Source organism: Engraulis encrasicolus, chromosome 19, assembly GCF_034702125.1.
Source record: "Engraulis encrasicolus isolate BLACKSEA-1 chromosome 19, IST_EnEncr_1.0, whole genome shotgun sequence".
Taxonomy (NCBI): domain Eukaryota; kingdom Metazoa; phylum Chordata; class Actinopteri; order Clupeiformes; family Engraulidae; genus Engraulis; species Engraulis encrasicolus.
Window position 1 is genome coordinate 23,771,525 of NC_085875.1, and position 10,591 is coordinate 23,782,115.

A 10,591-nucleotide genomic window follows, 5' to 3' on the forward strand; every position below is an offset into this window, starting at 1 on the left:
CACGAGCTGTCGGTGATTTTCTTTGTAGAGTGTTGAAATTCTGACTGTCACTTTGTGCACATCTGAGACAAACAAAAAACACATTTTGTAAGAGGAATATTATTTAGCCTACGATATTCAACAAGGAGCTTACCTAGGAGCAAAATGGCTAGCCTAGACCTAAATAAAGATTACAGCTAACATTAAGTTGATCAATCTTAATGTAGGCCTACCAGAAAAAACAATTCACTGTGTTGTGAATGAATAATTCACAAAAATTACATTCGTTACATAATTATCTCCCGAATAAATTATTTTCTTCATAACTGATGTCCAGACCTCATCTAAATGGCGAAACCCAATATCCGTCTCAAGTTTGGGGGTGACCTCCTGTGTCGGAAGAGGCGGGGAGAAGGTTATTCCAGGTTAGAGCTAGCAGGGTGCGAAGGCTAGCCACACTGCCACTGGGAGAGAGCGGTGCTGATTCAGGGGATATTTTTTTCATTGTCTGGAGAAAACTTACCGGTCATTCTTTTGAACCTGAAGAAATGTTGGATTGGCACCGTTCTGGAAGCTGGATTTGAGAAGAACACTTGTGGGACTCGCCGTAGGAAGTGTTTTGCCAGTCAAGATTCTTCAGAGCCAGCCAAGTTCTATTCCTTGACCCAACCCGTTAGTTTGCTAACATTAGCCATAGCCAAGCTAATTAGACTGTTAGTTTTGTATCGGATCCAGGAGGAGAGGGGCATCACATTTTATCATTTTTGTTCAGCATATCATTCTGCTGAACATATACCGATAGCATATCTCTGCAGAGATGGGTTCGTTGCTGCAAACTTTTTAATTAAATTGTGACAATAGAAGAAACAAGCTGTACTTGTTTGAGATACAGGTACCGTTAGCTTGAGGTGGCTACAGATCTTGGTAGCCTGTTTTACAAATATCTTATATGTTTTTAGGCCAGAAAAAATATGTGATGGTGTCCATGGCAGCCCCTATGAGATTTTGTACAGTCACAATATGGTAAAAGAACTTGTTGCCACCTATAAATTTATAATAAGGTGCGCTGGTTCAGGACGCGCTGTCTATGGTCTGGTGTTGGATTCAGTCTGAGAGGAGACAGTCGTAGCCTAGAACTACATACTTATTTGATGCTTGGTTGTCTGGACACATTCTCTGCTGCGGGATGAAAAGCATCTAACATGTGGATTCCTGGCATTGATTTTGGGAAATGATCTTGTTTGGTAACCAGACCAATTTTGCCTTGCTCAATGGAGGACGTCCAGGACCTAGTGACAACCCTTGTCTCGTGAAGCCTTCAGATGAGGTGATGTGACGTTACTAGGGAAAATTAACCATATTCATATCATAATAGGAGTGAACGAACAGAACAGGCAATGTATTTTTGCTGATGTGTTTGAGTAAACACGGATACTATAGATTTATTCGTATGCATCGAGTATTTGCTTGCATCTCAACGGGAACATGCGATGTGCTTGTGTCTGACTTGGAGCACTCCAAGTAGAAGCTGAAGCCGAGTACTGAGCATTTTCGGAAAGACAATGGCTGCTAGACACCGGGGCCATGTAGACATGGATGGATTCTAACGTTTCTTGGATCTGCACATTTGGGACTCAAGTGAAGACAGCCTGTCAGGTTTGGTTTCCTTTGCCTTAGTACCGGGGGAAGCGACCAGTCGGGCACCATGGGCGAGAGCAGCCTGACCGACTCTAACGTGAAGGTCGCTGTGCGGGTGCGACCCTTTAACAGGAGGGGTGAGTGTTTTGAACTTTGGAAGTCGGTGTCTTCACACCCAATACATACCACTGATGTACTAATGCTTTATCTCGTGTGTTTCCTTCCTCTTGCACCATTCAACAGTGATTTGTCATTAGTCATCATCAGAGCACAAGTGATTTTTAACCCAATACTCATTTCATGTGGATGAAATGCTGCTTTCGATCGGGACTAGACAAGAACCAGACTCAGGGACGTGGTTTACATTCTTACAGATCAGCAGTTTGACATTAACCATTCACAATCTAGAGCTTGCTTTGTTTTCCAAAACTAGGTCAGAATGTGTCTCCTCACGATAAACTGAAAATAACAACATGGAAGCGTATAAATTGAGCTTCCTGAAAGACTTCAATGTTGTACAGTTTCAACGCAGCTGTGTGCGTGTCCCTTTCCCTTTTCTATTCGTCTCTTGACAAATTGGCAATTATCAAGCCAGAGCGTTGCTAGTTAAACCGTTTTCGCCTTGTCATTAAACACGGCGGTAATTAGACTGCGAGGATACGGAGAGAGCGGTGTGGCGAGTGGGTCTCTGTGCCCAGCCGTGGGAGAGCATGTTGTGCCTCCCTCCCTTGACAAGGGATCTGTGGAGCGGAAAAATATCGGCCTCCCTCCCCTCTCCTCTCCCTGCGCTCAGCTCCGTGTAGCCAAGGAAGTCACGTGTTGGACTTCAGTTCAGCGTAGAAATTCGGTCACAAGACTTTGCCTCGGTTGAGGTTTTAGGCTGTCACCCCCCTGGCCTTTCGTCTGTCAAAACCAACTCTTGATCTTGCTTGTGGCCAGCCTTGTCATGTCTGTAAGCCCAAGCCAAACCATGCACCCCCTCAACCCAAATCTCTCTCTCTCTCTCTCTCTCTCTCTCTCTCTCTCTCTCTCTCTCTCTCTCTCTCTCTCTCTCTCTCTCTCTCTCTCTCTCTCTCTAACAAAGACTTGTCGAAACAGAAACCCCCCTCTTGATGGGTGAATTTGTTCACTCTTACAAAAACCCACTCCGCTGTGTCAACTGTCAGAGCAAATGACAGTTAATCCCCATGTAAGGTAATGTATTCGTCCCCTAGCTGAGCCACATCTAGTCCGCTTTATTCACCGCACGACTCTCGCATTACCCATGTTAAACACGGGCCACTGCCACTCCTGTTGAAGTTGAACGTTTGTTCAGCTCTACCAGTCCTGTTGAAGTTTTTAAGTGTGCTTTCACTCCCCCTGGCCTATGCTGTGGCTATGCCTCCCCCCCTCAAAAAGGCGCTGTGTGTGTGTAGCTTTGCATGGCTGGGGAGTGGGGACAAAGGCAGGAAGAGGTGCTGCCTGAATGGTGTGTTTGCCAGCGTTGCATAACGGAGCATGTTCCCAGGGACGCCAGAGTTGCTGGGCCTTCGAAGAAACATGCACAGATGCGCTCTCTCACTCGCTCTCCCCAGTCCCCCACTGACAGTCCACACACGCACGCACGCGCACACGCATACGCACAGGCACGCACACACATACACATGCACACGCACCCGTGCATACACTCATTCTCTCTCCCGCACTCTCTCTATCTCTCACACACACACACACACACACACACACACACACACACACACACACACACACACACACACACACACACACACACACACACACACACACACACACAGTCTGGCCAACTTTTGGAGAGGCCTCAGAAAGTGAAAACATACTCGTTGCTCCCCCCTCTCTTTTCTTCTTCCCTCAGCTGTGCTTCAACTGAATCGTCTCCGCTGTTCTTCTGTACTCGGCTCTGCTGTGCTGTGCTGTGCTTAGTGCAGTCGGACAGAGTCGGCACTGCCAAAACGAAAGCTTCCACTGGAAACTAGGCCAGCGAGTAAATCACACTTGATATTAGTTAAAATCACAGACTGGCTTTGTTCGACATGACAAGTTTGTTTGTGCTGAACTGAATGCTGGGATCACTTCAGGAAGTCGAGCAGTGGAAGACAAAGTCTTAATGTCATGTAACAGCATGTTGCTATGTTTGGCACCATTGCAAACATTCAGTTACACGCTCTTGAGTTTCCACAATGGCTTGTGATGCGCTTGCTGTTGCACATTGTAAAGGCATGTTATCTAGACTAGGAAGTCATCTGCGTATAATATTTAGGCTGAAATGGGGCAGCTGTGGAAATTGACAAGTGGTGAGTGAGGGAGTTGGTCTTTGGATTGGAGCACGGCCAGGTTTCATATTTGTATCACATACTATGGAGGAGAATGTGGGCTCCTGCGCCCTCTTTCATGACTGAAGAAGTCCAGTTGAGCAAGCCATACGAGGTGCTGGTTACACGTATTTGGGTATTTTTAAATGCAGGGTTTTTACGTATTTACCCTTTACGTATAAACACAACGTGTGGATAAAATTAAAAACGCCATTGTAGAAAGTGCGTTTTAGCCCCTTAAATTGGGATATATTTTCATTCACAGTTTTGAAATGAGGCTACTAAAACTCCATTTACGTGTAAACGAGAGGCCAAACCAATGTGTTTAAAAAACATCCATAAACGGCTTACTAACTGCACATTACTCCAGACATAGAGACTGTATTCATTACGTACAATAACTGTAAGGCACTCTGGATGTCACTTGTATAAAAGAGTCTGAGTGTAATGAAATGGACGTCACTTTGAATAAAAGTGTCTGCTAAGTGTAATGGATTGAATGTAAAGTAATGTATTGTGGAGCCAACACTAAGAATGGCTCTTTAATTCAACTCTCAGCTGCATTGAACTTAAGACCGTGGAGTCGTGGACAGTGTAGGGGTGACATCTCACAGAGTGCAATACAAGTTATGTAATGCAGTGGGGTACAATTCATGTGGGGTTGGACAAAGGATATGTAGGCAAAGGACCATGCACCGCAGGTCTGCCTGTTGTCATGACAACAGAGTTCAGTGTGGGGTTGGTTCTGTACCCTCCTCTCCTCTCCTCTTCCTCTCCTATTCTCTTCCCCCCCTCCAGTACCCTTATCATCCTGCCAACGCTCTGGCAGGAAACCAGCGCCCTCCTATTGCCTAATTCACACCTTCACACCATATGAGCTGTTGGGTTCAGGCAGGGCATGCTAGGCTAGCCCTGTGCGGATGCTAAGCCAACAGTTTGTGCAGCCCTGCAGTAAGTGACAGGATGCTTGCGTTTCCTTCAGGCTCCATTGGACTCCCTGTTGCCTGCCCTGTTCTGACTTGCCAGAATGTAAACCTCTGAAAGGGTTAAACCTCTCAGCAGCAACCCTGAAACGGGTAAAACGTTCACTTGCCCCACCTTAAAGGGGTTAGATGGTTCAACTCCCTTCCCTTGAACTAATATTAACTGGTCATTAAAGGGTAACTTGGTTGACTACAGCCATTTAAAGGGTTAATCTCTGGTATGCCACCGTGAACAGAATACAGTGAAAGCACATCAATGCAACGTGTAAATTAAGTGTGTCACATGCACCGTCTTGAAGGGTTAATTCTCTTAAATCACTCAGCTTCACCCCATTTAAGGGTTAATGCTTTTGTGGCACTATGTTGAACTGCCACAGATGCAGCACTGAAAGTGTTAACTGGTACAGATGAAGCTCTGAAAGGGTTAACTGGCACAGCTCTGTTGCCCTTCCGTTGGCTCCCTCTTCCCCTCTGTTCCCTTCTTTATTCGCTTTCACGGTTATCTCTCTCTTTCCCCGTGTCCCCCAAGCTATCTAGATCTTTCCCTCTCATACTCTGTTTCCTTCTGTCCCTGTGCTTTTATTCTCTTCTTTCCTTGTGTTTTTCTGTCTCTTCCTCTCATTTCCTCTTTCTTTCTCTGCTCCTCTTTGTTACTGTAGGATCTCTCTCTCTCTCTCTCTCGCTCTCTCTCTACTTTGTCTTCCTTTCTTCAGGCCCCATGTTTACCTGTTTGTAACAGTTTAGCATTCCGTCCTTCCACTTCGTTGTTTTCATATATTCTTCATCCTCCCCTCTCTCTGTCATGTTCTGTTTTGATCTTGCTCTCTTGCTTCCAGTTTTTGTGTTTATCATTTTTGTGTATGTTGTTTGTTGTTGTTTGTTTTCCCCACCCTGTCAAATCTTATCTCTTTTTTTCCCAAACCCTCACCGTCTCTCTCCATCATGTACTGCATCTCTCTTTTTTCAGTTTTTTTTGTCTGCTTCCAGTCCCTCATTCATTGCCTCTTTCTTTCCGTAATGCTCTCTCTCTCTCTCTCTCTCTCTCTCTCTCTCTCTCTCTCTCTCTCTCTCTCTCTCTCTCTCTCTCTCTCTCTCTCTCTCTCTCTCTCTCTCTCTGGCTCTGTCTGGCTCTCAGTTTCTTTTACTGTCTTGTTTCCTTCCTCCCCCATCATCAGTTTGTCAATTGCCGAGCACATGGCAGAACTTGTTTTTCCTCCCTCTCAAACAAGTACACACACACACACACACACACACACACACACACACACACACACACACACACACACACACACACACACACACACACACACACACACACACACACACACACACACACACACACACACAAAAACCCTAGCCTATCCCTGGCCCGGTGAAGTGCTTGCCTCTCTGCAGCGGCATGCCTTTAGTTCCCTCCCTTTTCCTCTCCAGCCAAATTAGCGCACCCATCACAAAGACCACTCCATAGGCTTTACACTGCAACAGCCCCCCAATTAACCTGTTGAATGATTGGCTATGCATCCCCACACAGCAGAGCAGAACACAGCTCCACAGAGCACAGCACAACTTGCTCAGTCGGCCCCTCAGTTCCATGTGATCCTGTTTTTTCTCTTAGGCTATATTGTAAACAATTAACTAAAGTTTGTACACTCCTCACAATTCCCTCTTTTTTAAAAACTATTTTTTCCGTTTGTTAACTTCTGTATCGGCAGGAAAGAATGTTTCGGTCTTCCTCCGTAAGGTTAAAACGCCATCTCCCGTCAATATAAATAAATAAACTGGAAAAGAACATCAGTAAATGAGAATTGTAAAGAGTGCGCAAACGTGACCTTTTTATTTACAGTTCATCTGTGAAAGTGTGAAGTCTACATTCAACTTGATTCTGTAAACCAGCAGAGCACAGCTTGGTTGGCTCTCAATCTGTTTCTGCTGCCTGCAGCTCATCAATGCATATCAGAACGCCCTTCTTCTGGCTGTTGATGGGCTTTAGAGATTGCAAATATACAGTATATTGAATGAATGCACAAAGCATACCATCACAGCTTGGTTGGACGGACCCTCTGTGCCTGTGTGCATACGTGCGTGTGTGTGCGTATACAGCCCATCAGATCCCCTTGTGACTGTGGAGGACATACATCACAACTAGATTGTACAGAGTGTGTCTGTGTGTGTCTGTGTGTGTCTGTGTGTGCCTGTGTGTGTCTGTGTGTGTCTGTGTGTGTATGAGCGACCATCCTCTTGTGACTGCGGAGTGGAGGAAGCCAGGCTGGGGGAGATGGGATGAGAGATGGGGATGGGGCCACGTCGAGTTGAGTGGAGTGGAGTGGAGTGGTGCAGCTGCCTGCCCTGGACAACAGCAACAATGATTAACAGGACTATTATTAGGGCCCTCCATATGGTGGGAGGAAGTAGCTCGCCTCGCCTGCCTGATGGGTGGTGGACTGGAGGCTCCACTGCAGTCACTCAGAGTCAGAGCCACATCCTCCCTCCCAGTCCCTCCCTAGAGCTACGCAGTGTGCAGCACGCATGCAGATCGACACGGCAGATAACACCAGATGACAGCTGGAGATACCGTCACTTCTCCTAATGAAGCTTAATTTGGTTAACGAGTCAAATCAGTTCCATAGGATAACTAGTTCGTCATGGGGGTTAATGGCCTTTCTCCCAGTGACAAACAAGTTCTCTTTTGCTTCGAAGCAGTAGATGAGGGACTAAACATTAGTCCATTTTTCATATCTTTCAGCGGCCATGATAACCCGTGTTTGTTTAGTGAGGCGGTCCCTGTCAATTGTCAGTTTCTGTCTCCATAATGGTGACCAGTGGGACTCCTGTATAAAGTTTCAGGCAGAAAGCATGTATGTTTATGTCTATGCTACTGTCTATGTGACTTATTTTGAATTGAAGGTGTCTGGGGTTACATGAAAAAGGCTTGTTGGCACAGCAGATAATACAAAATGGCAGCCGGAGATACCATCACTTCTCCTAACGAGTCTTGATTTGGTTAACGAGGCAACCAGATGAGTTCAATAGGATAACCAGTCTGTCATCCAGTCAGTCAATAGGTTTAGCCTACTGTAACATTGTTAGCTTCATCTGTCTACTCAATCTCCTATGGTTATGAGTGATGGGACAAACATACATGAAGCGTGTCGTGTCCTATTTCAGGGGTTCTCAAAGTGGGGGTCCACGGCATGTTGCAAGGGTCTCTGTGGAAAAAAGTTTTTACTTTGTAAATAATTTGTGACAGTGTTCCTCCTCACTTTCTGTGGTGGGTAGTTGAGTCATTCAAAAAGCAGAATAAAAAAAAAAAATGTGACGCATGGCACAACACAATTTTTTTGTGACACAATTATGAGGGGGTCTCTGGAAAGCATTCTGCTCCAGAGGACCGTAAGTAATAACAACCCAAAAAAGTCTGAGAAGCCTTGTCCCATTTAAACATGAGGTGCTGAGCTGAACCGAGCTGAGGGCTGGTGGAATGCCTTTGTTGTGGTTTTCTATTTTTTTGTGTGTCTTTTTTTTAACTTTATTCATGATAGTACAGTGAAGATGGTGACAAGAAGCAAGTGGCGAGAGAGATGGGGAAGGGCTGGCAAAGGACCCGGGCGGGGAATCGAACCCGGGTCGTCCGCATAGTAGATGAGTGCCCTACCGTTAAGCCACGGTAGGGCCCTTTCTTGTGGTTTTCAGCTCTGTCGCTGGTATTCATATAGAGATTCGCCAGCCGCTTGCAATCCGGTCCGATTGCAATGGGGGATGCATGCACGCTGTGTCATCTGAGATGCTGGGCTGTCATAATGTTTTCGTTGCCTCCAACATGTGCACAGTGCGCACGCACACACGCACGCACACGCGCACACACACACACACACACACACACACACACACACACACACACACATGGAGGATATCATGCAGAGTTGGGGATGAATAATGTGCTTCAGGAGAGGAGAGAGAGCCCCCTCTTGATATCTGTCACGATCTGGAAACAATATAATGTCCAAATGGAAAATCATGACGATGGTGCAAAAAAGGATTTTTTAAATTGTTTTTGCTTCTCTGAATGAACTGATTGCCCTTGTCTTGCTCAAGCCACATAAATGTCTGTGTTGACTAAAAATCAAAATGCAGTTTGTGCTTAGAACTCTGACAAATCAGCAATAATTTGTGGTTTGACTTGTTGTTTTAAATGCATTCTCTCTCTCTCTCTCTCTCTCTCTCTCTCTCTCTCTCTCTCTCTCTCTCTCTCTCTCTCTCTCTCTCTCTCTCTCTCTCTCTCTGCAGAAAAGGACCTGAACACAAAATGTGTCATAGACATGGAAGGCAATCAGACCTTCCTGCAGCCTGCTGGCACCAACCTGGGGAAGACGGACAGCAGGTACGCTACAGTATACTATACAGACGTGGATGGGGTGGGGCAGAAACTGGATTATTTGGCCAGTGATAACTGGATATGGTCACACAAAGCCTCATATTACTAGTACTATGCATTCACACACTGCAAAGAAGCTTACTAGGCCAGCATACTCTGAACAAAACTATACACACACACACACACACACACACACACACACACACACACACACACACACACACACACACACACACACACACACACACACACACACACACACACACACACACACACAAATAAATGAAAAGAGTAGGTGCAAAGATTCTGTATTCTGTATTCTGTGTATTAAGAACGTCTCTGGTAGGTGTACCTGGGGGAAATACAAATAGCTGCATATTGACGTTCAAATTGGGCTAGTGCAGACCTCAGCTATATGCTCTACTGCCACACACACACGGCTACCACTGTTGGACTTTTTGGGTCAGTGCAGTGCCAACTTTGAGAAACACACAGCAGGAAGGTGAGGCTGCCTAACGTGTGTGTGTGTGTGTGTGTGTGTGTGTGTGTGTGTGTGTGTGTGTGTGTGTGTGTGTTAGGGCAGGTGTACGGTGGAGGTGAGGTTGGGGGTGTGCGTTCCTTTTTTTTTTACCCTAAATGATTCCTTCCCTCTAAGGTCAGGAGTGCACTGCCACAAGCCTACATATGCAAAGTCAGCTTGTGGGGTGTTTGCGTGTCGGGAGGTGCTGTTCCTGGCTAGTTTCTTCTCTCTGAGTTGTGTGCGTGCGTGCCTGCGTCCGTGTGTGCGATTATCATGTGTGCTGCGTTTGTGCGTTTCCTCTCTGAGGTTGGATTTCATATCCTTGCTTTTCTCCATAGTGCAGCAAGAACCCACAGTCACTCACAGCCTGCTGTGTCAGAGAATGCACTCTCTTCCCTTGTAAAAAGTTACACACACGCACACACGCACACACACACACACACACACACACACACACACACACACACACACACACACACACACACACACTCCCCTCTCCTTTCCTGCCCTCTGATGTCCAGGGAAGAGCCTAAGCCAAAGACTCTCCCCCCCTCTCAGCTCCCCGTTATCTGGTCCGTATCAGGCCTGGGTCACGGTCAGGGTCAACTGGGATGTTTACCTGCTGAGAGCAGGAGAGAGATTTAGGGGTAAGGAGGATAGCAGGGGTCATGGAGATCGTGGAGTTTGTCCTGGGGGGGTTAGAGGTCAAAGGTGAATACTTAAGGGGGGCGTTGGAATGTGATTTGTTATTGTTTTTGTTATTTTTGAAATT

General features: G+C 46.1%; 1 protein-coding gene across 4 annotated transcripts in view; it reads left to right on the top strand.

The window, feature by feature from the left end:
- Window positions 1-420: 420 nt before the first annotated feature.
- kif13ba (kinesin family member 13Ba) overlaps window positions 421-10,591 on the top strand; it is a 116,994-nt gene continuing 106,823 nt past the window's right edge. For all 4 annotated transcript variants that reach the window (XM_063183846.1, XM_063183849.1, XM_063183847.1 and 1 more), the window contains exons 1-2: window positions 421-1,754; window positions 9,212-9,305. In XM_063183846.1, the coding sequence (XP_063039916.1) occupies window positions 1,685-1,754; window positions 9,212-9,305 (164 nt within the window). In that variant the 5' untranslated portion in view covers window positions 421-1,684. The remainder of the gene's footprint in view (window positions 1,755-9,211; window positions 9,306-10,591) is intronic.